We start from the raw sequence: 26896 nt of genomic DNA, 5'->3' as shown, positions 1-26896 counted from the left end.
GTGGATATTGTGATATCGATCTGAGGACTCGCCACCTCACACACATCGTGTTAGGGAGTGGAGCATGCACGTCAGTTCGAAAACAAAGCAGCTGACGGTTCATTCATAAAAATGTCCCGGAGTGTAAAGAAAGAAATGCACTAGCGGGAGTTTTTATCTCCACTCCTGTTGGCTTTATTCTCGAGGGAATAAAAGTCTAACACGAGGCTTAGATCTCGCGTTTGCCGAGGCAGCGCGTGGATTAAGCCTGCAATAAGGAATATATAGCTCGAATCTCGCGTTTGCCGAGGCAGCGCGTAGATTAAGTGTGCAACAAAAAATATACGGCTCGCTCGGATCTTGTGTTTGCCAAGGCTGCGCATAGATTGCGTGCACGTAGTATATATTGTATATAATGTGTTTATATATATCTGGAGGGAACTGAGCAGACGGGAGTTTCCCTTTCTCTCTTTCCCTATAATACCTTGCAAACTATTACGAGCTATAATTCTCTTTGTATTCTAATATATTCAGCCTGTCATTTTTGACTGTTTTGGGCTGCATTTAATTTAAGGATTAAATGAAATATTGAATACATTAAATTCTGAGGAATTTAAAGGAAAAGGGTGTCACCACCCTTGCTCCCCCGCAGAAAGCTTGGGGACCGGGACAGGTGACACAGCTGAAGTCTTTGTGAAGTAAGACAGATCTGCGGACTGTTATTATCACCAAGAAGGCTTCATGAGGGCAGCCCCCTCCGGAGGGGGTCCTGTGTTAGAATATCTGACACCCGTCCCCCTTTGGTGCCCTCAGGAGGCCGTTATGCTAACTCTGCCACCCAGTGTGCGTCAGGGCGCAGCGGTCTCCACCAACCCTCCGAGGAGAGCCGGTCATGACTTGATTCGTCTGTTTTCTGCCGGTGCGCCGCTCCAGAACGTCGACTCAAGTGCTCAAAAACACCAGAGGCCAGTCTCGAGAGACTGGTTCCCTTAGTAGATTTTATGGCAGAATGGAAACTTCTACCGAATATATCAAAATGGGTGCTGCTCATCATAGAAAAGGGTTACAGGGCCTCGCCCGCCCAGATTCAATGTTGTCTTTCCCGCCCAGATTCAATGGGGTTTTTCCCATAGTGGTGACCCCCGAGCAGTCTCTGGTTATGGAACAAGAGGTTATGACACTCTTGCGAAAAGGAGCTATAGAAAGGGTTCCTCCTCCCAGCAAGCTGTCAGGCTTCTACAGCCGCTACTTCATTGTTCCAAAGAAGGATGTGTCCTATCATAGATTTACATGTGTTAAATCGCTCAATATGAAAGCTCAAATTCAAGATGCTTACACTTAAACAGATTATCCCACAGATCAGGTCCGAGGACTGGTTTGTGGCGATAGACCTGAGAGAGGTGTACTTTCAGGTGTCTATCCATCCTTCTCACAGGAAGTTCCTCAGGTTTGCTTTCGGGGGCAAAGCTTACCAATACAGGGTTCTTCCTTTCGGCCTGTTATTATCACCCCGCACATTCACGAAGTGCGTGGATGCAGTGCTGGCTCCACTGAGACTCCAGGGCATCCGCGTACTGAATTACATAGAAAGTGATTCTAGCTCAATCAGAGCAACTAGCAGTTCAGCATCGAGTTGCTGTTCTGTCCCATATGAAGAGGCTTGGGCTGAGGCTCAATGCCAAAAAGAGTGTGCTAGTTCCGGCTCAGACTACCACTTATCTAGGTGTAGTTTGGGACTCCACCGCGATGCAGGCACATTTGTCTCCTGCTCGTGTGAGTTCCATTCTCGCAGCCGTGAAAGGGGTGAAGTTAGGCCAGTCACTCACTGTAAAACAGTTCCAGAAACTGTTGGGTCTGATGGCAGCTGCGTCCAACGTCATACCTTTTGGCCTTCTGCACATGAGACTCTTACAGTGGTGGCTCAGGACCAGGGGATTTTCTCCGAGGGGAAATCCTTTTCGCATGATCAAAGTTGCTCGGCAATGCCTTCGTGCTCTGGCCATGTGGAAAGATCCCTGGTTCCTGTCCCAGGGACCCGTGCTGGGGACTTCTGGTCGTCGTGTAATGCTTACGACAGATGCTTCCCTCACGGGCTGGGGGGCGATCACGAGTGGTCGCTCAGCTCAGGCTCTATGGGAGGTCCATCAACTCTCCTGGCACATAAATCGGCTGGAGATGATGGCGGTGTTTCTAGCATTAAAACACTTTCTCCCAGACCTGAGAGGCCATCACGTGTTGGTCCGCACGGACAACACGCGGTGGTCTCAGATATAAACCATCAGGGGGGTCTGCGGTCTCGCCAACTTTACTACTTGGCCCGTCGGATCCTCCTATGGTCCATAGGGAAGCTGCTCTCTCTGAAGGCAGCTTACATCCCGGGGTATAAAGGGAGCAGACGCCCTGTCGAGGCAGGGGCCGAGGCCCAGGGAGTGGAGACTCCACCCAGAAGTGGTGGATCTCCTATGGAAAAATTTCGGTCGAGCGGAAGTCGACCTATTTGCTTTGGGAGAGTCAACCCAGTGACCACTCTGGTACTCCCTAACACATCCAGCACCTCTGGGTCTGGATGCTATGGTACAGACGTGGCCGAGGCTACGTCTGTACGCATTTCCCCCGATCGCCTTGCTCCCGGGAGTTCTGGAGAAATTATACCGGGAAGGGGTCAGCCTAATACTGGTAGCCCCCTTCTGGCCAACCAGAATATGGTTCTCGGACCTAGTGTCCTTACTAAATGGCTCCCCAATGGAGCTTCCCCTTAGACAGGACCTCCTGTCGCAAGCGGGCGGCTCGATAATACATCCCCGCCCAGAACTGTGGAAGCTATGGGCCTAGCCTCTGAGGGGGCCAGGCTCATAGATGCTGGTCTTCCAACTGAGGTTGTGGAGACCATCCTTAACTCCAGAGCTCCCGCCACGAGGAAGCTTTATTCCTATAAATGGAATTTATTTTCTGCTTGGTGCAGACAGAATAATATGGACCCTGTCCACCCTCCTGTCAGCTTTGTGCTAAGATTTCTCCAAGAAAAATTCTCGGAGGGCCTATCGCCTTCAACCTTGAAGGTTTATGTCGCGGCTATCTCAGCCTTTCATGCTTCTCTTGAGGGTGGCTTCTCGGTGGGTCGAGACCCCCTCGTTACTCGCTTCCTCCGTGGCACACTGAGGTTGAGGCCAGCCTGGGACCTGGCTGTGGTATTACAAGGGTTAGCTGAGGCTCCCTTCGAACCACTCTCACTGTAAAACCGTTTCAGAGACGGTTGGGTCTGATGGCAGCTGCGTCCAACGTGATTACTATTGGCCTTCTGCACATGAGACCCTTACAGTGGTGGCACAGGACCAAGGGGTTTTCCCTGAGGGGAAATCCTTTTCGCATGATCGAAGTCACGCGGCGATGCCTTCGTGCTCGGGTCATGTGGAAAAAGCCTTGATTCCTGTCCCAGGGACCCATGCTGCCGCCACGAGGAAGTTGTATGCCTACAAATGGAATTTGTTTTCTACCTGGTGTAGAAACAATAATACGGACCCTGTCCTTTCTTCTATTAGCTGTGTGCTAAAATCCCTCCAGGAAAAATTCTCGGAGGTCCTATCTCACTCAACCTTGAAGGTTTACATTGCAGCAATTTCAGCATATCATGCTCCTCTTGAGGGGAATATCTCGGTAGGTCGAGACCCCCTCGTCACATGCTTCCTCCGTGGCACACTGAGGTTGAGGCCTCCAGTGCGCACAAGGGTTCCGGCCTGGGACTTGGCCGTGGTCTTACAGGGGTTAGCTGAGGCTCCCTTTGAACCACTAGAGGAGGTTCCTGAGAGGTTCCTCACTCTTAAAACGATTCTTTTATTGGCTATCACTTCTCTGAAGCGGATAGGAGACTTACAAGCACTTTCTGTTGCTCCTTCTTTTCTTGAATTTGCTCCAGGAATGGTGAAAGCTTTCCTGTATCCTAGACCGGGTTATGTCCCAAAGGTCCCTACCAATGTCCCAGGCCCCACTGTGCTTCAGGCCTTCTATCCTCCTCCATTTGAATCTGCGGATCAGGAAAAATTTAATCTGCTGTGCCCAGTAAGGGCTTTGGATGCTTATGTCCACAGAGCTGCCCTGTGGCGTAAGTCAGATCAATTGTTTGTCTGTTATGGGTCCCCTAAAAAAGGCGGCCCAGCATCGAAGCAGAGAATGAGCAAGTGGGTGGTCGAGGCCATCTCACTTGCGTATGAAGCGGCCGGACAGCCTTCTCCTTTGAATGTTCGCGCCCATTCAACTAGGGGTATGGCGGCATCAAAAGCTTTGATGTCAGGAGTTTCCATGGGTGATATATGTGATGCAGCTGGATGGTCATACCAGCACACATTTATTAAGTATTATAACCTTGATATCGGCTCCACTCTGGGGTCCTCCGTTTTGTCAAGATAACTTTGACAAGTGTTTGAGCTACGGCTCAGTTGGGATTGCGTTCCCAATGCGTTGTCACGCAGCGTCGATAGTTCCCACGAAAGGGAACGTCTCGGGTTACAGATGTAACCCTGGTTCCCTGAGTAGGGAACGAGACGCTGCGTCTCTTGCCGTACCCCTGCACACTTGCGAGTGCTTGCTTCAGACTTATTCAGAAGCTAGCGTGCTCTGCATCCGGGTGTGCTTTATAGTTTCCTGGTCCGTGACGTCACCCGTCTCTGACGTCTCGCTACGCGATTGGTTAGATACATGAGTGCTTCAGTGACGACATCACGCAGAAGGTTCCCAATGCGTTGTCACGCAGCGTCTCGTTCCCTACTCAGGGAACCAGGGTTACATCTGTAACCCGAGACGTTTTGTTTTCACACAGGCACAAAGATTCATGGCAGATAAACAGACACACACACACACATATGAGAGTGCTTCTTCAACTACGGGCAATTTTGACCTTGTGGGGTTTTAGAAAATAAACTCTTTTAACACACAATTTTCAAACTCTCTATCCTTTCCACACTATAAATATTTTATAACATAATTTTCCATGACATTAATTGTTGGTTTAATGTTATTAATAAAAGTTTAAACGATTTATTAATATATGGCAGATTATCACAGTTTATGTTTGATAGTCTGGATATGTGACAAGGTTAAAATAATAAAATGTAAACTTTAAAGGGATAGTTAAAGATTAAAGAAAAAAAAAGATTTCTGTCATCATTTACAAAATCTTTTCTTTCTTCTGTGAAACATTGTTTTTTGGAAAAAATATCTGAGTGCTTTTTATTAATCCATGCATGAAAGACAGTGTTGTTTTGGACCACACTAACTTTCATTGTATGGGCAAACACACACTCGTAAACAAAAACTTTCAGTCATACAAGTTTGGAATGAATGTGGGTGAGTAAATGATGACAGAATTTAAATTTTGGGGTGTACTATCTTTTTAAAATCATTTAAAAAGTAGGGAAAATAAATGAAGGTGTAGTCAACCTGTAGTCATTTAACAACAACAACAACAACAACAAACTTATTTAATAAAAGCACAAATACTGTCGATATAGTGTGTTTTACTAGTCACACATTAAAGTAGAGCAGGTGGATTATGTAGGGCACATGAAATTGTAATGTGTGCCAAAGCATTCTAAAAAAAAAACATATTTTGTGTAGTAAATCTGTGTATTTTCTTGTCATCCTTTCTTGTTTCATGTGCAGCCAATAATAGATAGACAATTGGTAACACTTTAAATTTGATAGTTGACTTTAGACAGTTTTACTAACTATAAGTAACTTTGCAACTACATGTCAACTATCAGAGTATTAGTAGACTATCTGCTTAATATTTGCTAACACTTTATTTTGATGCTCCCCAACAGATTCCACTGACTATAAGTAACTTTGCAACTTATTAGAATGTCAACTTATTCTAACCCTAACCTAACAGTCTACTAATACTCTGAGAGCTTTTGGCAGGTAGTTGCAAATTAATGAGAATTATTTGACGTGTAGTTGCCAGGTTAAGATACTTATAGTTAGTAGAATGTCTAAAGTGGACTACCAAAATAAAGTGTAACCAGACAATTGATGTATTTATTGTCTTTGTGTTATTTCATGGTGCCCTGTGTCTTTATCTCATCATAAATTCCTAAACAACCCAGGGTAAAATTAATCATTTTGTTTGCCATGGCACTGTAAATTAGAAAGTGCACATATTGTGTTTTGGATGCTGGTGTGCTGATGTTCTTATTATGCTACTTAACTAACTCAACCAGCTAGCCTTCTTTGGTAAACCACCTTTTATCAGTACCAAACCAGCACGAAAATTCTTTTTGGTAGTGAGTCCTTGTCTGATTTCTCATAATCTCATGTTTTGACACTAAGCTCCTTCTCTTGGTTAACACAACTGGAATAAATAAATAATAAAGTGTTGATCAGTGCGGTGAAGAGGGTAAATTACAGATTGGTTTTGAGTTCCCTCTTTATTTGTTGTGTACTTACGTACTGCTCAAAGGGAAAGATGAATATCAGCTTTTGATTGATTTGACTGAGCGAAGCAGCAAAATTTAATTTCTCCCTTGCCCAGAGCTAAAACAAGACAATAAACAAACAACATCCATTTTCAGATTCTAAAACAACAGTCATTTGCCATTTTAAGATTATCCCTCGTCCTTTTGAGTGTTTAGGACTAGGACTATCATGGATGGGTGCACTGTATTTTATATAAATGCCACATCCATCTTGGTTTTGCATTGATAGTGAATCAGCGCCAGGGCTCGTGCACCCTGCGATCGTCCCACATGATTCTTTTGCCTTGCAGACTGGCCAGCTCTAGGCCCAAGCTGCTCACCAGGCCTTATGTGGTCGAGAAGCGGGAGGCGGGTTTGGAGAGGTACGGCACGGCACGGCCACAGACGCATCACTGTCTTGCACTGTCACGTCTGCCTACTCACCCGTCCCACACGAGTCACCCAGTGCTCCGATATCTTTGCTCTTTTTGTGTGTGTGCGTGTGTGTTTGTGTTTTGTTTGTTTTCTGGTTGTCGACCTCTGCGGTTGAACTCGCTGTTCGCACAAGATGATTCACTCAGTTTTTGGGAACAAACAGCTAAAAAATGAAAAGACCCACTGTGATGTTTTTAAAATAACTGAAAGTTTTTGAAGATGTTTAGGGCAGTTTTTGTTGTGTGGTTTGCTGGAAGTAAGCATAACTTTGTATGCTTTTTTACAGCTGATATTAACATTCATATCGGATGAGTGAATCACAAGTGACTAGTGCTAAATACTAGGGGTGTGATGAGATCTTGTGCCATGAGATGAAATTGTGACGAGATTTCTCGTAATGGTGAACAGCTGTCTCACGATATTGCTATGATGCAGTGTGAGGGAGAAATTAGGATGGAATTCGCTACCGCTACATTTACATTATCCCTCCACTGTCGTTTTGCTTTTTATAGAGATAAAAACCATTTCATTCAGTTGCATAATGGTGGCTTCAATCCCATCCAGCTCATCCAACATGAGTAGCATAATTGTACATAGTGCAGCAGGAGTTCACTGATCACGTGACAAGAGTAAGTGATGAGATGACTTACAAGACATTGGTGGAGGATTCGTGGCTCAACAGAGCCTAAAAGTGTCTGACAAATGTCTTATCTTGTAGAATGCATGCTCAGCACCGGCGCTCCCCATTCACAAGAGTATGCATGAGCATGAAATTGAAAGTGAAAAATGCGAGTTTCCAATATGAAAGCTATCTTAGGCTGGGCTGTGTAGTTGTATCTCAGCTCTGTATCACGCTTGAAGAAAAATGTGGTCTCTGTTTGCAATTTGAATATTGAAAGAGTACTTTGATTATGGTTGCACTTATTGTTTGCACTTAATAAGACTAAGAGAAAACTGTTATTCATTTTTATTTATACTGTTTTTATTTGATCAGTTTGTGGAAAGGAGTTCAGTTAGGAGATCAAAAGTTGTAGAAACTCATAAATCATGTACAGTTCTAAGGTCTGAAGAGACTCATATGAAATCATACAGGAGAGAATCCAGTCAGTTGAGTTAGTGGCAAAACCTTTTACAGTGCTTGAGTATTGTTATCTTTTACTACACATGATAATTCATACTGAGCAAGTAGAAATGAAATGACATTCATTACAAGATGATTAGTTAAAACATTTCAAATGCACCTGCAGACTATTTTTCTAGTCATGTATTTCATCACTGAAGATTTCTTAAAAATACTGTGTAAAAATCTTGTCTCGTGAACTCTATCTCGTGTCTCGTCTCTCGAGCTAACTGCCTCGTCACGCCCCTACTAAATGCAGATGTGAAAACGGTCCATAAGGCTTTCTGATCCAGTTTTCAGTGTCAGGTGATATTAGAGAGGGAGGGCATGATGTGATTCTAGATATGATACTTTGGGGTTAGTTTTTTTTTTTTTTTTAAGAAATGAATACTTGTATTCTGCCAGGATACATGAAATTGATCAAACATGACAGCAGGGTGGTTATCTTTGGACACCTCACAATCCGATCCGATTCTTGGAGTCACAATCCGATTTCAAAACGATTCTTGATCTACTTTTTTTTTTTTTTATTATTAATTAATTAATTAGTTTACCGACTTAAAAACCTTAAAATCTTTACATTTACATATGTGTACAAGTCATTATAAGTACTTTTTAAAATAATTTCAAAATGAAACAATTTAATTAAAACAATTGTATGTTAAGAACTTTAAACTAATAGGCCTATAACTTCAAAACATTCAAGCAAGTAGCAAATAATAAAGAGGAGCAACGAAACATATTACAAGCAATAAACAAAGAGTGCTTTCAGTATTTAAGATTATTTGAACGTTTTCTTTCTCATATTTACTGTCGTTTGATTGTTACATCATAGACAGCGAGAGATCCATTAAGCTGCATTCACGCACAAATTTATTTTGAAATATAATAAGTAATGCAGTTTGTCCTGTCCATTTAATCCCTTAAGACAAAACTGGTTGTGTTTACATTAATTTTGCATCATAAAACCATTTTAAAGGTGCCCTCGAATGAAAAATTTTATTTATCTTGGCATAGTCAAATAACAAGAGTTCAGTACATGGAAATGACATACAGTGAGTCTCAAACTCCATTGTTTCCTCCTTCTTATATAAATCTCATTTGTTTAAAAGACCTCCGAAGAACAGGCGAATCTCAACATAACACCGACTGTTACGTAACAGTCGGGATCATTAATATGTACGCCCCCAATATTTGCATATGCCAGCTCATGTTCCCAACATTATGAAAGGCATTAGACAAGGGCAGCCAGTAACGTCTGGATCTGCACAGGTGAATCAACAAACTAGGTAAGTAAGCAAGCAAGAACAACAGCGAAAATGGCAGATGGAGCAATAATAACTGACATGATCCATGATATCATGATATTTTTAGTGATATTTGTAAATTGTCTTTCTAAATGTTTCATTAGCATGTTGCTAATGTACTATTAAATGTGGTTAAAGTTAGCATCGTTTATTACTGTATTCACGGAGACAAGAGCCGTCGCTATTTTCATTATTAAACACTTGCAGTCTGTATAATGCATAAACACAACTTCATTCTTTATAAATCTCTCCAACAGTGTAGCATTAGCCGTTAGCCATGGAGCACAGCCTCAAATTCATTCAAAATCAAATGTAAACAATATAACAGTATACAATACTCACATAATCCGACGCATGCATGCCGCATGCATGACGAACACTTTGTAAAGATCCATTTGAGGGTTATATTAGCTGTGTAAACTTTGTTTATGCACTGTTCAAGGCAAGCGCGAGCTCCGTGGGCATGGAGCATGAGAATTAAAGGGCCAGTAGCCCTGAATCGGCTCATTTATAATGATGCCCCAAAATAGGCAGTTAAAAAAATGAATAAAAAAAAATCTATGGGGTATTTTGAGCTGAAACTTCACAGACACATTCAGGAGACACCTTAAACTTATATTACATCTTTTTAAAAAAAGTTCTAGGGCACCTTTAAGATGCAAGTACATTAAACCACTTACATGGAGCACTCTTCACAAACAAAGCATCAACATTTGAAATTGAAAGCAGCCTTCTGTAAGTGACTTTAATATTTTAAAAAGATATAAAGTCCACTGCATTCCAAACGACATGATGCCTTCGTAGATCATTTGTAAGGAAAATACCGACAAGCGAGACTGCGCACAGCAACATCAAACAAAGCACGCATCTCTCACAGCGCATCCTGTAATGAAGCCCGCGAACGTCGTTGCAATTCGCTTTAACCTTTCCGAACTTTATGAAAGATTATTTTTCGGAAGATTCAAATGGTGTATGTTCGTGAGGAATTAGCAGCAAGCAGAATCCTGGAGTTTCTAGAGCACACATACGTTTAAAATGTTAAAAAAGATTCTATTTCACATACTGTTCTTTTGAACTTTCTATTCTAATAAGAAATGTTTCTTGAGCACCAAATCAGAATATTCTGAATGATTTCTGAAGGATCATGTGACACTGAAGACTGGAGTAATAAAGGTTGCTGAAAACTCGGCTATGCCACCAGAGGAATAAATTACTGTTTTAAATTATAAGTTTTAAAATATTAAAATAGAAAACAGTTTGTAACAAATTGTAATAATATTTCAAAATAATACTGTTTTCTGTATTTTTGATCAAATAAATGCAGCCTTGGTGAGCATAAGAGACTTCTTTAAAAAAAAAAAAAAAAAAAAAAAGGTAAAAATTTACCTACCCCAAACTTTTGAGTTTAAACAGTAACAGTGTTTCTTTTGTTTTAGCCTGTAAATCACATCATCTGCTGTTGTTTATGATTCTGCAAAATTCAGCCAAGTCATGTTTCACATTAGACATCAAATGGAGACCCAATACAGAAACATGTTTTGCATGGTCCCACTTTATATTAAGTGGCCTTAACTACTATGTACTTACATCAAAAAATAAGTACAATGTACTTATTGGGTTCATATTGAATTACAAAACACTTTTGCTACTATTGAGGTGGGATACAGGTAAGGTTAGGGAAAGCTTTAGTGGTATGGGTAGGTTTAAGGGTAGGAGTAAGGTGTAAGGGTTGGGTCAACTGTGTAATTATAAATGTAATTACAGAAATTAATTACAGATGTAATTACATGCAGGAGTTTTTAAAATATAAGTACAATGTAAAAACATGTATTTACACAATAAGTGCATTGTATCAAATGATTAATTTAAATGTAAGTACATAGTAGTTAAGGCCACTTAATATAAAGTGGGACCATGAACCATTTTGTTTCTGTATTGGGTCTCCATTTGATGTCCAATGTAAAATCTGTGTCCTAAAGCAAACACCAGTAGAGTACAAAGAGAGCACAGAGTGAACCGGGAAACATGCGGTGGACATGCAAACGCAACGGAGCCTGTGAAGTTAACGTTTACATAAAGGGAGAAAGAGAAGTCCTTTAATGATAAGGGGCTGTTTTAAAAGCTTCCTCACACTCTGCACAAAATGTGCTGTGCCTTTTAGATAAAGAATAATTAATTCTCATTCAATTTAACACTCATTTACGTAGCACATGTCAATAATAAAAAAAAAAATATTTAAAATAATTTTCTCCCTCACTGAGCTGCCATCCTCCACTTGTCACAGTAACGGATGTCAGCTTCTAAAATGTCACTACCGTCTTCAGAGGAGTGATGGGACCAGGAAGCGACTGTGTTTGCCCATATTGAACCATTTTGTGATCATTTGTTTCAGAGGTCCCAGGCTGATTTCCTCCGCGTGGTGCTTTGAGGTGTCCCTGAATGTGCTTGATGAATTGTCACCTCGATAGGTGGTGAAGGCTGACTGTTTACTTTTGGTCAATAGTAACTGTGTTTGCCAGCTGTGGCAGCCATCCGAGAAGTGCTGTAAACACCCGGCGGATGTGTTAGATTCCACTGTTGCCTCCCTACGGCCTTGCAGTGCCTCAAGCACTGAATTCCCTTTGGCTGCGCTTTCACAATCTACCTGTGTGTGTGTGTGTGTGTGTGTGTGTGTGTGTGTGTGTGTGTGTGTGTGTGTGTGTGTGTGTGTGTGTGTGTGTGCAATGACTCTTCTTTTACTGCCTGTGATTCAGCCTTTCCTCATTCAGGTTTTGAAATCTGAAGTGTACATAATGACCTGCAATATCTAGTTTGAAACTGGAGAGTTGTCTTGACTTTAAAAGGCTAGTGATTGAATCATCTAGATCCTTCAGCAGGAATTCCTGGAAGAACTTTGAAGAATTGACGCGCCATTTTTTCCCATCTGAAACATGAATGCTCTTGAACGGTCATTAAATGTTATTGTAGTACCTCATTTTTTTTCTTTGTTCCCTCTCTCTTTCTCTTTTATAGGGATGTACGTGAGTTCGCAAATGGTTCAGTGTGCTTGGAGTGTGACGCACAGTGTGAGGTAGCAGATGATGATGGTCTAACCTGCACTGGGCCTGTGAGTTCAGTTATATTTTTGTCCAGCTACACTTACAAAACAAACAAAACAAAGCCAATAATATTAGTTTTCTATTCATCAAAGAATCCTGAAAAAAATGCACAACAGTTTCCACAAAAATATTAAGCAGCACAACTGTTTTCAACACTGATAATAATAAGAAATGTTTCCAATCACTGAAGACTGGAGTAATTAAAGGTGCTAAAGAGGATGTTTTGTTTTATACATTTTTGCAATATTACTTGAAACTGTCTTTACTAACTGATAAAAGACTATTTATTAGGTGCACTGAAAGTAATAATATTAATATACATCATCTGTGCACGAGGTAGGGCCTTAAAAACATCAGCCACATGGCCCTCTGGTTTGTCAATCACTGCCGTGACGTTCCTTGTGAGAGACGTGCGCGGATTGGCCCTCTGGCTTGTCAATCACTGCCATGACGTTCCTTGTGAGAGACGTGCGCGGCTGTGTGCTCCAGTAACTTTCCACACTCCACAGGCGCCACATGCAATGTTTTTCTCAGGAGACAGGAGTAACAACTGCAGATTATGAGTTACCTGCGGTGAGTCCGACATAATGAATCCACTAACACGACACAGCGAATGCCGGTGGTAAACAAACACTCGTGTTCCAATACTTGTGCATGAGTTTTGGGAGGCGTTCCTTTGAAATGAGCTGTGAAGGAGGGGGGCTGTTCTTACGCATACGCTCATTTCAAAAACTCAGTAACAGTCTTTGGATTCTCAGTCGATGAAAAAATGCTCTCTATCACCTTTAAGTTTTGCATATCAGGAATACATTTACATTTTAAACATAAAAAAAAAAAAAAAACATTTAAAAAAATCTTACCAGCCCCAGACTTTTAAACGGTAGTGTTAACTTCATAAATACAATGAATAATCAGATCAGTCAGTCTGATCAAAAGTATTTTGGAATACTTTTTCATATTTTTATTTACATATTTTTGTCATATATAACTGTATTGTTTTTTTCACAAGACTTAGCCACTGATTTAGACCACCCATAAACCACACCCTTCAAAGGCATGTCATAGTGATTGTCAGGCAGAGTGTTTCTGATTGGCCACTCCCCTCAATCTTCTTTTGCTCTTTGCACAGTATAGTCACAAAGACAACCTTCCTATGGCAGGTGAATTTAGATAATTGACCGACCATCATTATTTCTTACTGGCAACTGTATTTTGCAATGTTGCATTATGATTTTGCAAAAAAAAAAAAAAAAAACTGGCAAATTAATGAAGCTGATTTTCTCTTCAATATTTAAGGCAAAGAGGCCGTTGTGTCAGTCATAGCATCATTATATATATTTTAATTGTATTTTTTTGTGGCATTTTTTTTTTGTTGTTGTTGATTTTTGAGTAAAATAATCATACTGAGATTTTGCAAGGTCACTCACAAAAGCTGTGTTTCTTGTGTTTGATGCTCGGTGATTATTAATTTTAGATTCTGTGTGTATGTTTCTTTAATTTCAATGCAATCTCTTTCAATATTTATTAGCTTAAAGCACAAACAGAGCTGAACGGCAGACACCACCTTCGATTGGCTTGGTCCAATGATTAATTGAATCCCTTGTTGAAGTGTACTTTTGCTGCCGTGGGATTGATTTTACTTCTTGTTAATTTAGTGAGAAAGTAAATTAAGTTGCCTAATCTTGGCAAGTGTTTACAGAGAGTCCTGCCCCATAGGAGACACCTGGGATTGGGATGAATAAGCTGTTTGGATGTCCATGAATCTGATCAGGTTAGAGACATTACCACAGATGGGCTGTGCACTCAGCGCTGCCCCTTTTTCAAAACAGCCTCAAGCACTTTGGTTTAAATTGATGACTACATGACAAGGTGCGTACGGCCGTGTGCTTGTGTGTGTTGCTGAAAGAGGATTTAGCCGATCCGTCTCTAATGCTCCGAGGCCTCAGGCTGTTGTCTGCTTGAGTCAAACATAAAGGTCTCGCAAATGACGCGATCATGAGCCCTCCGAGACCAATACCAGCACAAACATAGACAAAAACAAACTCTCTAAAACTGAGTGCGTGTCCTGACTTTTTTTTTTTTGCCTGTGCCTGGAAATTTAAATGATAAATATTCTCTTTCATTTTGTTTTTGCCTATTCACAGCCTGTTCATTTCTGAAGTGGTTCAGTCAGTGTGCCACCAGCTAGCCAACACACACAAAGTAACTTAGAAAAGATTTCTATTGTTTTTAAATAAATATAATTTTATAATAAAACCATTACCCAAACAAATTTTACCCATATGGAGCCTTTTACAAAAAAAAGTCGTCTTCGGTGGAGAGAAATACAGTTTGGGCCTCGTTCATGAAACACAAGCTGAACAAATTTTTGTGTAAATCAGCAGTGAAGCTGTTCTGACATAAATTTTCGGATTCATGAAAATGTTCGTATTTTTAAAATGTTAGTTGGTATAAACCTGTACACCTGTTCCCTACCATGTCTAAATGTATGAATTTACTATTTCCGAATGATTGGAATTCATTAACATACATGCGTTTAACTATAAAATTTTATGTTTACGAAGTGCTTGTGAATCCGAAGGAGAGTTTTCAAGAATGCCTGTTTTATGCGTAAATTGCTCATATTTACGAAAGTTTCACAAATGAGGCCCATATGTTAATAATTGTTCTATAAAGAATAAAGGAATATCCATAAAGAATCATTAATATATTTTGCATTGTGAAATTGATAGTTAAGCACATTTCCTTGTAACTCGTATTACAGTTAAATGTGTAAAATATGTCATGCCTAAAAAAGTATTTAAATTGTAAAATATTTATACAACATGGTAGTGTTTGTTGTACTGCTCTTAAAGGATTAGTTCACTTTCAAATGAAAATTAGCCCAAGCTTTACTCACCCTCAAGCCATCCTAGGTGTATATGACTTTCTTCTTTCTGATGAACACAATCGGAGATATTTTAATAAATATCCTGACGCATCCGAGCTTTATAATGGTGGTGAACAGGGGTCAAGAGTATGAGCTGAAGAAAGTGCTTCCGTCTACATCCATCCATCATTCAATAGGGAAGGCGTAGGACGTAGCATAAGCTTTTTGAACTGCAAGAGTTTTACACTTTCTTTGTTCGTTCAATACGGAAGGCGGTCTGGCGGATGCTAGATATTTTACTTGTTAAATATGGATACTTTTTTTTAACACAAATGCATCGCTTCACTTTAGAAGACCTTTATTAACCCCCTGGAGCCCTGTGAGTACACATTTATGATGGATGGATGTGGATGGAAGCACTTTATTCAGCTCATACTTGTGACCCCTATTCACTGCCATTATGAAAGTCATATACACCTAGGATGGCTTGAGGGTGAGTAAAGCTGGGGCTAATTTTCATTTGAAAGTGAACTAATCCTTTAATTATTTATTTTTAACAAAAATCATTTGCATTAGCATTTTTACTGCATGCAATGTGGTAAAGAAAATTAAGAATTATGATAATAACTGTATAGTAACATCCAGACAAAAAACTTGGTCCACTATAAATTAGACCACTAGAGACAATATGCAAATAAGAGAGAAACTAAAGTTCTAACCAAGTGATGCAACTGAATTTCTCCAATAGGGACTTTACACACACATACACACCCATAAGCCTCTCAGATGATGCCAGGCTTAGCTAAGCTGTTAAAATGTTTGTTGTTATTAGTGCAGATTAACTGCTGAGTGGTCTAACCTACCTGTGAAGTAATCAGCAACATCTGCTTCACAAAGGCATAATTAAACAACACTAACAAACAGTGTTTTGTGTGTGGAAAGGAAATGGATATTTGTGTGCAGCAGGTGTCTGGAGAAGCAGCACAATTAACAGAGAAAGTGATAATGCTTTCTAGTTATAGCCTTGGAGGAGTTTTACATCCACCTTTATCTCTGTGCTATGCTCCGCACGATTTTGGCAGGCCCAGTGTCAGAATAAAAATGACTCGCTGGGCCATCATATTTCTTTCTCGCTTTTTTACTTACCAAAAAAGACAGTAAGCTTTTTCAGAGCTAAAGTATAATATAACAAAATGATGCACATTAGGTGTTTAGTTGATACTTTATATTTTATCTTCTTGTTCTCCCTTAGAGAATGATGGGAAATGTAGTTCTGTTGCCAAGCCTGTCATCTCGTAAACCAGCTAAATGACGAGTATTTTCTGGCAAGCTTTATGGCAACGCACAATGCATGCAAACTAAATTGTACAGTCAACATTCGCAATTAAAACTTAATCACAACCAATACTAATTTCCTTGCGCCTTTAATTAACATGGCCCCAAACTCAATGAATATCCAGAGTTTTCCCACTGGTAATTATGATATTCTGGTGACGTTCATGCATGCTATTTTTATAGCTATGATGATTTTGATAAGACTTGAAGGTGAAATGAATGCAATAGATTTATTAATATCCTAAATAGAGCATGTAGTTGTGGTTGAATGTTAATTTATTTATTTTGTTTTAAGCCTTTTGCCGCTATAGCAATAGTAGAGGATAGATGAGAAATGATGGGGATAGTTCACCCAAAAATTAAACTTCTGTCAACATCGTTCTTATGTTATTCCAAACCAGTATGACTTTTTCTTCTGTGGAACCAAAAAGAAGATGTTTTGTAAAACGTCTTTTTTGTCTTTACAGTGAAAGTCAATGGAGTCCAGTGTTGTTTAGGACCCCATTGACTTTCATTGTATGGACAAAAACATTCTTAAAAATTTCTTCTTTTGTGTTCCACAGATGAAAGAAAGTCATACAGATTTGGAACAACTTGAGTTGTGAGTAAATGATGACAGATGCGTCATTTTTGGTCACTGTCATTAAAAATATTTTTTAAAAGAAGTCTTTTATACATACTCAGGCTGCATTTATTTTATCAAAAGTACAGTAAAACAGTAATATTGTTAAATATTATTACAATTTAAAAAATTGTAATAAAACATTTCTTCTTATTATCAGTGTTGAAAAGTTGATATTTTTTTGAAATAGAAAGTTAGAGCAGCATTTATTTGAAAACGGTTGTGTCCCTTTTAATATGGGTTGAAAACTGTATATTTACGGACCTGAAGCTGTGTCTGTTGCGTGCTTCCCACGGCCGTCTGCTGCTTTATTGCATCAGAGATGGTTTACAGCATGAAATGAAGAGCAGCTGTAATTGCTGCAAGGCATTTATTCATCTCTCACAAGAGATTCACTTATAAAGAAGCACATATCAGCCTCGGTCTCACTGAGCACAGACAGATACACTCGCATACAGATGTTCCTCAAGGTTAGGTAGGCGCAGCATGCCTTTTCCACCCTTAATAGAACAATACGGAGTATCTCTTCCTATTGTCCGCAAAGTGTTATTTGTCTTTCTGGTTGATGAGGTGTTCGGATGACTCTAAGGGTGTTCATATTGATATCTAAGCTAACAATTCCCCCTCTTCGGCCTCTTCTCTCCATATTACCGTCATAAATCCTGTGCCGGCTGATTGTTATGGTCATTGTGTGTGTGGTGAGGGATGGTTATTATCCGTAGTTGCTGGTAATTTTATGTGTCTCTTTTCTCCACTTTCTCTGTCTCTCTCTCTATCTCTTGCAGGGTCCTGATCACTGTGTTAAATGTCTTCACTTTAAAGACGGACCCAACTGTGTGGAGAAATGCCCTGATGGCCTACAGGGAGCAAACAGCTTCATCTTCAAATATGCTGAGGCCAACAACGAGTGTCACCCCTGCCATGTCAACTGCACCCAGGGGTATGGACGTGTTTGTTAAATGTTTGCAATTTATGAGTGTGTTTGGGGGAAATCTGTATCTGTAGCAGTCCAACTACTTCCTGTGCTTGTTTGCCACGTCAGTTCTAGCCTCAGGAAGTTCAGAGAGCCTATTTGTCAATGCACTGACCCTTTTTAGAGCTCTTGTGTCCTCAGAGCTGGCTGTGCATAAAGGATCATTAATTTTAGAGGAAGGAGTTTGCCCTTGCTGCGTCTCTGCCATCTAACTTTAGTCTAAATGATAACCATCACGTTCTCCGAAATTTATCCGGCTGGGCACCTGCAACTTAACCTCAGCCCCTTGGGGTTACATGAGAGACAGCTCAGATTTCCTGCAGAAAAACATTATCTGCTCAAGGAATCTTCACACTGAGTCATGGATTCACTTTTCTTCCTCCTGTGTCACATGAAAGCCCTCATCTGCTGACTGTCTGATCTGGGATCACTGTCAGCCAGGGACGATTAGTGATGTTAGCGGTTAGCTGACAAAACGAAAAGAGCTGTGAGCATCAGGGTGGAAGGGCAGGAACTCAGATTTCAAGAAAAAGACAAGAGAGACAGTGTCTTGAAAATAGGTCTAGCACTGGTAGATTTCATGAATTGTGACAATATAAAATCAAGCAGTTTTGAGAGGATTTTAACGTGTTTTTGTTTGACCGTTAAACAAAGGTTTAGTTCGGGTTAGTTCAACCAGAAATGAAAATTCTGTCACTAATTACTCACCCTCATGTCGTTCCACACCCGTAAGACCTTAGTTTATCTTTGGAACACAAATTAAGATATTTTTGATGAAATCTAAGAGGTATGTAACTCGTTCATAGACAGCATTTTAACCACCACTTTCAATGTTCAGAAAGGTACTAAAGACATTATTAGAAAAGTCGACATGGTTCAACCTTAATTTTATGAAGCGACAAGAATACTTTTTGTGCACTGGTCATTTGGACCCCACAAAGTATTATGAACAAGTGTGTGTGTGTGTGTGTGTGTGTGTGTTTGGATATTTACTTATTGTATCATTTATTGTTTCAGATGCACAGGGCCTCGTCTGCAAGACTGCATTGGCATGATGGACAGGTACACTCATTTAATATATATTCATATTTATATTTCTATATATTTGTACTTTTTCACCTTTAATGGACAGGAAACAATGGGAGAGGAGAGAGGGCAGCAGTACTTTGAGCCAGGACTCGAACTTGGCTCAAATTACTTAGATTTTTTTCAGATTTCTTGATTTTTGTTTTTTTTATATAAAATAATATACTACTCTGCGTGTTCTCTCTCTCTCTCTCTCTCTCTCTCTCAAATACACAAACACACATACATTCTCCAAGGCACAGTGACTTCCACTGTCAGTAGGTTTCCAAGGTCAGAATTCTGTCACCAGTTTCTCTCTCATCTTTATTTTCTGTCTTGCTCGCCCTCCCTTAAGCCATCATTTATTCATGGTGTCTATTTTGGTGTTCTGCCCAATGTCCAACACTTGATTCTAGTCACACTGGCATCAAATCAATAGAAAATCACTGTGTCTGGAGATCCTTTACACCACACAGTTCTACACACACACACACACACACATACTGTTATGTCATATTGGTGATTCAGTTACAAGACTTCTGTACATAAGCAGTTTTTCTGCAAATGTCTGAGACTACATTGAAAATCTCAAAAAAAAAAAAATTTAAAGTTAAAAAAGAATTAAGTTTCACTTTAGAAAAGTTACAAAACATTGATGTAGAATGAAGAAATATTATTTGTAATTTTAATATATTTTTTAATTTCTTGGTTACTATTTAAATAAGCAAATGTGGGACTTTGATCACATGAAATTTTCACTCAAATCATTATGCTATAATATAATTTGTAATGAAATGTTATTTTAAATTAGCAAAACTTGCAAAATAGAGACATTTTCACTAGTGGTTTCTCACTGTACATTAAAATTCATCCTTCACTGACTGCGTACAGTACAAGGCTCTTGGTTTGTCAAACCCAGCTGCGTCTGATTGGCTCATTCCTGTGTTGATGACATCATTAACACACACACACACAACTCATTGTTTTAGTGCCAGCTGCCTTTCAACATAGAGCTGTTCTTTAACACAAAAATGCATGATGGGGGGGGAGAAAAAGTTATATAATGACCAGGCCACAGTCCTGTGATTAATGTGATGCTGTGAGGCCTGTGTGTGTGTGTGTACACGCACATTTGCTTCATGGCATATTTGATAAATTGATATCACTTTCTTTTGTTCTCTTGGGAAAGCTGGAACAAAATACCATTAACTGCTCAGAGCAAATGTGTTTGCTGTTTCATATCCGCCATAGTGTTACACACAGTCCTAGCAGGGGAGGGAGGCCAAAGCTAGAAATCGTTTGTCTCGGCCTCACACATCACAACCACTGACTGTTCACGGACTGCTTGATGCGTATTGAAAACAAGTAGGGCAAAAGGTTCTCACAAGCTGCAATCTGATTGGCTCTCTTTAGATAATATTTTTAGAGACAGGGAGCACAGGTTTATATCCACTGAGATATGAAGTCATGTTCAGAGGTTCTTCACTGAGCATTTCCAAAGACGTTTTCTTTTTTTTGGCCAGAATGAGTTGTAATGTGGACAAGGATTTATATCTAGACTATTTGCTCTCTCTCTCTCTCTCTCTCACACACACACACACACACACACACACACACACACACACATACATATAGTTCTGTCCTGTCCTAATAGTGTATTATAGAACAAGAGTGTATACTGGTTGTTTGGACAGACTATCAGAGTAAAGGCTGGAGGGAGTAATCCTGATAAAACACATTGCTATCCTTGGAGACCAAACATGCTCAGGAGAGAGTTGAACATCTCTAGTGTGGACAAGGTGAGAGGCAGGTGATAGTCAACACTCACAACAGCCTGTAGAGTCAGATATAGATGATATTTTTTCACAACAAAAAGCACGAGTGGCTATTTATTAGCATTTGTATTTGTATTTTATCCGAATATTACATGTGTATTTAAAAAAAAAAAAAAAAAAAAAAAAAATCTTACTGACCTCAGACTTTTGAATGGTAGTGTACATATTATATTATTATATATATTAAATAAAATTGTTTATTTTAGATTATTTATTTAATATATAATATAGTAGACTAGTGCAAACATGATATAATAGTGCAAACGACTCTTTCTATCCAAAAACTAAATAAGACATAACTAGTCTTCAGAGGGTACCAATTGAGAGGCAAACCTCCCCCCAGATTACCTCCAAAAATAACAAACTAAAATAACAAAAGAAAACAACAAATAAGTAAACCGTAGTAAGGGCCGGCGCTAGACATGGTCCTCATGGTTTACTCTACCTATCAAGAGTTTGTTTTGCACAATTATAATAGTTGGCTCAACAACACAAAATAAAAATAAAAAAATCCCAGACGAGCCCCCAATTTATGTTACAAACCCCTACTTAAAGTTGTCAGAAAGGGAAAAACGTAACATAAAGGAAGGACACTTAAAACCCAAATACATTACTAAATATTTATTAAAAGGCAAAGAATCGGAAACTCATATCATATGAAAAACAAGAACAAACAAAAGAATTCAAATATAACAAAAGACAATTAACCCAAATTAATAATATTAATACCTGAAACTTTAACCAAAGCAAAACACAAATGAACAAATCCACTTAAGAAATAAAGAAAGACAAATAAAGAAACAAAGAAGCTTGTTTGCTGGTGTATCTCCTCTCTTCTGCCATGCTCCGCTTCAGCGTCGTTCATATAGTCATCAAACAGCGCACACCTAAACAATTAAACTCAGACAGAATGAAAATAGCAGTCATGACGTCACACATAGAGAAAACCAAAACACACTCAAGGCACAGGCCGTAACAGTATTCTTTTTTCTTCTAGCTAATATGTGTATATAAAACTATCACAGAATGGTTTCAATGTAAGTAATACTGGATGGGTGGGTCATGTCTTATCTTGCCTAGGGCATCAGAATCACTGCCATACCTCCAAAAATCCTTGTTTAACCTCTCTGTAATGTGTATTCTAAGTGTATCTCTCTAGAGTCTCTCTTGCACATTTGGAAAAGACATGGCAGGTTACATAAAACAAGATGTCAGACATCCTGTCCTCCTTCCCCTGCAATATACGGCAGTGGCACGGTGCGTGCTGACAGCAATGCAGCATCAACATAATTGCCTGCTCATTGTCAGTGTGAAAGAAGCTCCCTCACGCATTTGGGATCTATACACTCACACAGGCTTTGGTGGGTGATGGTATGCACTCAGCTATGGTCTCCGTGGCTCATAAGCTTTGTATTCTGACTGCAGATCAATATCAAATTAACGGGAGAGATTCTCATCTCACCCATAGATAATCTAGCAGTCTATCGCTCATCATGCCTGGGCAATGCTTCACCGTCCTCGCTATATTGAGTGGGAATTCATTTCCATTTCACAAACTTACAGTTCCAAATTTACACAGGAGGGAAGACCAAACACAAACAGCTTGGTTTAAGCTCTAAACTCATCCGTACAGAGATATACACTGGACGAGTTTAACGGAATAGAACAAAACATAAGGGTCTCAAGATGCATTTTAATCCCAGGCTTTTTGCCAGTACGCCATAATTAAGATATTAAATTTGCTGTAAGCAATTTGTTTTATTGAATAACGAAAAATGTTCCTGCAACCTGTCAGAAATCACTGAAATAAGTGTCCTGAGAAATAAACAGCACAAGACACTTTAAACAGAAAAAAAAAAAAGGATGAATTTTTATTTGTTATTGGTCCTTCAGCACGGTTCGTTGCATAACAATTTAGCTATTTTGAACTTAATATGCTATCTTTACAATGCTAAACCTACAAGACGCAAAAACAAATGGCAACTTTGAGATAAAATGCCAAAGATATCCATCCTACAATTATAAAATAGGACAGTTGGAACATGAGCACATCCTGTGTGTATGCCGCTTACATGCTTGCTTACATCTTTTTTCCCAGAAAAACTAAAAAGAACACTTTATACTTGGGCCCAAGACATTTTGTAATACCCACCCCCAAACAGCGAGTCTACTTTATATCCATGTGCTGTTAGAAATAAGGACGAAGAAGTGCAGAGACAATTAGATAGTAAGATTGGCAGTCTGAAGAGTTGGATCTTAATGAAAGACCTGTAATAGGACAGCATGTGCTGTGTATTGTATGCAGTCTGCACTGATTTAGTGCTGCCGTCTTCCATGCTAACTGAATTAGGCTAATGCTAAGGGAATTAATGCTAAGGGAACATTTTCAGATGGAGATTCAAACTGAAAGCTCAAAGTAAAGCCCAGAGAGGACTGATGCAAGATGACAGCAGTTGGAAAGGCTTTTTGCAGACACATCCAACCAAATATCTCCTTTCTTTCTGAGAGTGAGGCTTTGTTCAGGTTCCTTCTCATTTATGGGATATTGGCAATTCTCAGCCCACTCCTCTGATGGGTTTCTCTAGTGATCTGTACAGCTCTTTTGTTCTTCTGTAATATGTGTCAGTGGTTCTCAACTGTAAAGATAAGTCTGTTGAGTTTTTTTAAAAATTTTGTATTTAATAAATTAATAAATGGATGTTTTTATTTATTCATACATTTCAATGTTTCATTTTAATGATGTCTGATGTTGAAATATCTTAGTCATGAAGCAGAACCAGTTGAGAAGCACTGGTTTATGTGATATGGGACCAATTACCTAGCAGTTTATTGTTATTGCTTATGGCTAATGTTTATTTTCTCTCCTGTGTTTCCCTCAGGACTCCCCTCATTGCGGCTGGGGTTATTGGGGGATTGTTTGTGGTGATCATTGTGGGCCTGAGTGTTGCTATATCAGTCAGAAGGAAGAGCATCAAGAAGAAGAGAGCCTTGAGACGCTTCTTGGAGACTGAGGTTAGACACAGTCCAGCTTTCTTTTCTTTTTTCTTTTTTTTACTAAGCATGGATTCAGAAAACAGACAGAAAACTTCCTAAACACCATTCTCTCAGCCAATTCCATGGGCCCTAAAAAACACAAAAAAGGAACAGAGAATCAGAGATGGAACAATTACCCGGAGAAGTGTTATGACCCATGGCACTCTGTATGTCCCTTGAGAAGTACCCACCAGTGAGGGACGATGAGTGAGGTTCTTTCCTTATGAAATTTTTCATAAGTTGAAAAAGGAATTTGCCCTTGTTTAGTTATTATATTGTGCTTGTTTTACACAAGGCAATTTCTGTGCCTTGGTCCACTTTTCAGACCAGTTTCACACCACAAATGGTGCTCACAGGAAAGAACACATCACAATAGGATAAAAGTTAGTTCTTTGAAAGCTTTAGCAGCACCCCATGTTTTTTTTTTTTTTTTGTTCAGACACCGATTAGACATGTTTGGTGAACTACTATCTAACAAAATTAACCTTGCATGAAAAGTTTTAAACAAATCAAATGTCTGGATTATCTTTAAAAATGTATTTGTGTAATTAGAAAATGGCAAAATGACACAAATCAAGGTATTAAACTGTATTTAAATGTCCCAAATCTTGGTAACAAAATTACAAAAATTGGCAAACTAATAAACTAATAAATAATAATAATAATAATAATAGAAAAGAGCATATATATCATTTAGTATGGCCTCCTAAGTTTGTTCATCCACATATTGGGAAGGTTAACCACTTCCTTTTACTGACCATTTATTGAAAATTGAAAGGAAAAAAAGCCTTTTCTGTACCTTTTTTCATTTAAAATGCCAGTTAATTAAGATTTCAACAACCAAAAATAGTTCAACTTTATAAAACTCAAAGACTTTTATATAATAAACTTATAAACTTTAAACTTACTTAATTCAATCTAATTTTGATTACTGTGTAAACCTCATGAACAGTCAAACTGGATTATTCCAGTTCTGAGGATAATAGCACCTCTTTTTAAAGAGATTGTATGTGTTAATTAAATGAACATTTATGAGAAGTCGTGTCCTTGCTGGTGGGATGATGGCCTCACTTATGGCTTATTTTTCCTCTTAATGCTTACTGTTTCTGTCCTTCCTTTTCATTTACTTATTCTCGTTCTATCCATCCTCCTAATATTGTAGTTTACTTTTCATATTGCAGTGTGGGTGGAGGGTTCATAAGAGTGCAAGTTACGCAAGGATCCCGCGTTTCTGTGCCCGAAGGTTCCGACCTCTCCTCATCATGCGTACATATATCCGTATGGCCTCAGGCTTTGTAATGCTCTCCTCAGTTACTCCATAGAATAATCTGTAGCAGGCCCACGCATGCCACATAAGAAAGCACAAATTTCTGAAAATGGACATCATGTATGCCAATAACCCAAATGATCTTGAACGTTCCCATATCTCAATTTTCACCGGAATAGGATGTTCCTATCACTATAAATTCATATTTAGTTGGAGCAGCACAATTCTGCTTATGTTTTTCAGCACCACGGACAGCTCCTGATCTGTGTTTCAGCACCGCCTGCCGCGGACAGCTCCCTGGATCACAGCTCGTCCCCTCCCCTGGCTCTCCTCCGCCTTCTGTGTTCGAGCTCCTGATTTACAATTCCATTTAAATGAAGAAGCGCTATTGTTTTTTAATCAGGCGGCTGTGATGAGCCGGGGGACGCCGCAAAGGGTCGATAGAACGGCTGATTTACGCTCTCTCTCTATCTCTCATTCTCTCTTACACTTCCCAATCTCTCCTACACACTCTCTCCCTTCATATTTTTATCAGGTTAACCTTCTCTATTTCTGTCTTTCTTTCCTGTATCTTCTCTCTTTGCTTTTTCCTCTTATCTCTGTCTCTCTCTCTCTCGTCGCATTTCAATAGTTCCTTTATCGCCAGGGGTTTTTATGCATTGATTGAACTCCCAAACTCTTATATGTGCCACATAATGTAACAGAAAGACTAAATAAATTACAGGGAATTCATACACTATGATCTGGGCTCTTCAATTTGTTTGAGTTAGGGCCGAATGTTCATTGATTGTCCAGATTGATTGTAGCATCACTGACAGTGTCTCCCTTCCGTTGTTTTGTGTGTCTCAGTTGGTAGAGCCTCTGACGCCCAGCGGTGCGGCCCCAAACCAGGCCCAACTGCGCATTCTGAAAGAGACCGAGCTGAAACGGGTGAAGATTCTGGGAGCTGGGGCCTTCGGCACCGTCTACAAGGTAATAACATCAGAGTGTAGATAGAGGGAACTGAAGAAAGATCAGTAACACTTTAGTATGGGGAACAATTCTCACTTTTAACTAGCTGCTTATTAGCTTGCATATTGGTTGTTTATTAGTACTTATAAAGCACATATGAATACCTTATTCTGCATGACCATATTCTACATCACTATATCCTACCCCATACCTAAACTTAAATGCTACAACAACTACCCTACTAACTATTTATAAGCAATAAATTAAGAGTTTATTGAGGCAAAAGTCGTAGTTAATAGTGAATATGTGTTCCCTATACCAAAGTGTTACCGAAAAATCTGCATAGCTCCTATATTTTGATAAGGAATACATTATGGTTACTATTGCACATACATTTGCTGGGGGTTTATCAAAACCCTTAACACTAAATATTGATTTTTTATTTTTTTTTATTTTTTTTTTTACTTGTCCCATACAGTGCTATGGACATGAAAGATACACTAGCATTTACAAGTTTAGAGTCAGTATGTTGTTTTTTATTATTATTCTATTCAGCGAGGA

General features: G+C 39.3%; 1 protein-coding gene across 2 annotated transcripts in view; it reads left to right on the top strand.

The window, feature by feature from the left end:
• Nucleotides 1-26896, top strand: part of erbb4b (erb-b2 receptor tyrosine kinase 4b) — a 373945-nt gene that overhangs the window by 285732 nt on the left and 61317 nt on the right. For both annotated transcript variants that reach the window (XM_048194319.1, XM_048194320.1), the window contains exons 14-18: nt 12300-12393; nt 17997-18151; nt 19202-19246; nt 23964-24096; nt 26234-26356. In XM_048194319.1, the coding sequence (XP_048050276.1) occupies nt 12300-12393; nt 17997-18151; nt 19202-19246; nt 23964-24096; nt 26234-26356 (550 nt within the window). The remainder of the gene's footprint in view (nt 1-12299; nt 12394-17996; nt 18152-19201; nt 19247-23963; nt 24097-26233; nt 26357-26896) is intronic.

The sequence above is a fragment of the Megalobrama amblycephala genome, linkage group LG6 (genome assembly GCF_018812025.1).
Source record: "Megalobrama amblycephala isolate DHTTF-2021 linkage group LG6, ASM1881202v1, whole genome shotgun sequence".
Classification (NCBI taxonomy): domain Eukaryota; kingdom Metazoa; phylum Chordata; class Actinopteri; order Cypriniformes; family Xenocyprididae; genus Megalobrama; species Megalobrama amblycephala.
The sequence above is the reverse complement of the archived record's forward strand: the minus strand, read 5'-3'. Positions and strand labels throughout refer to the sequence as shown.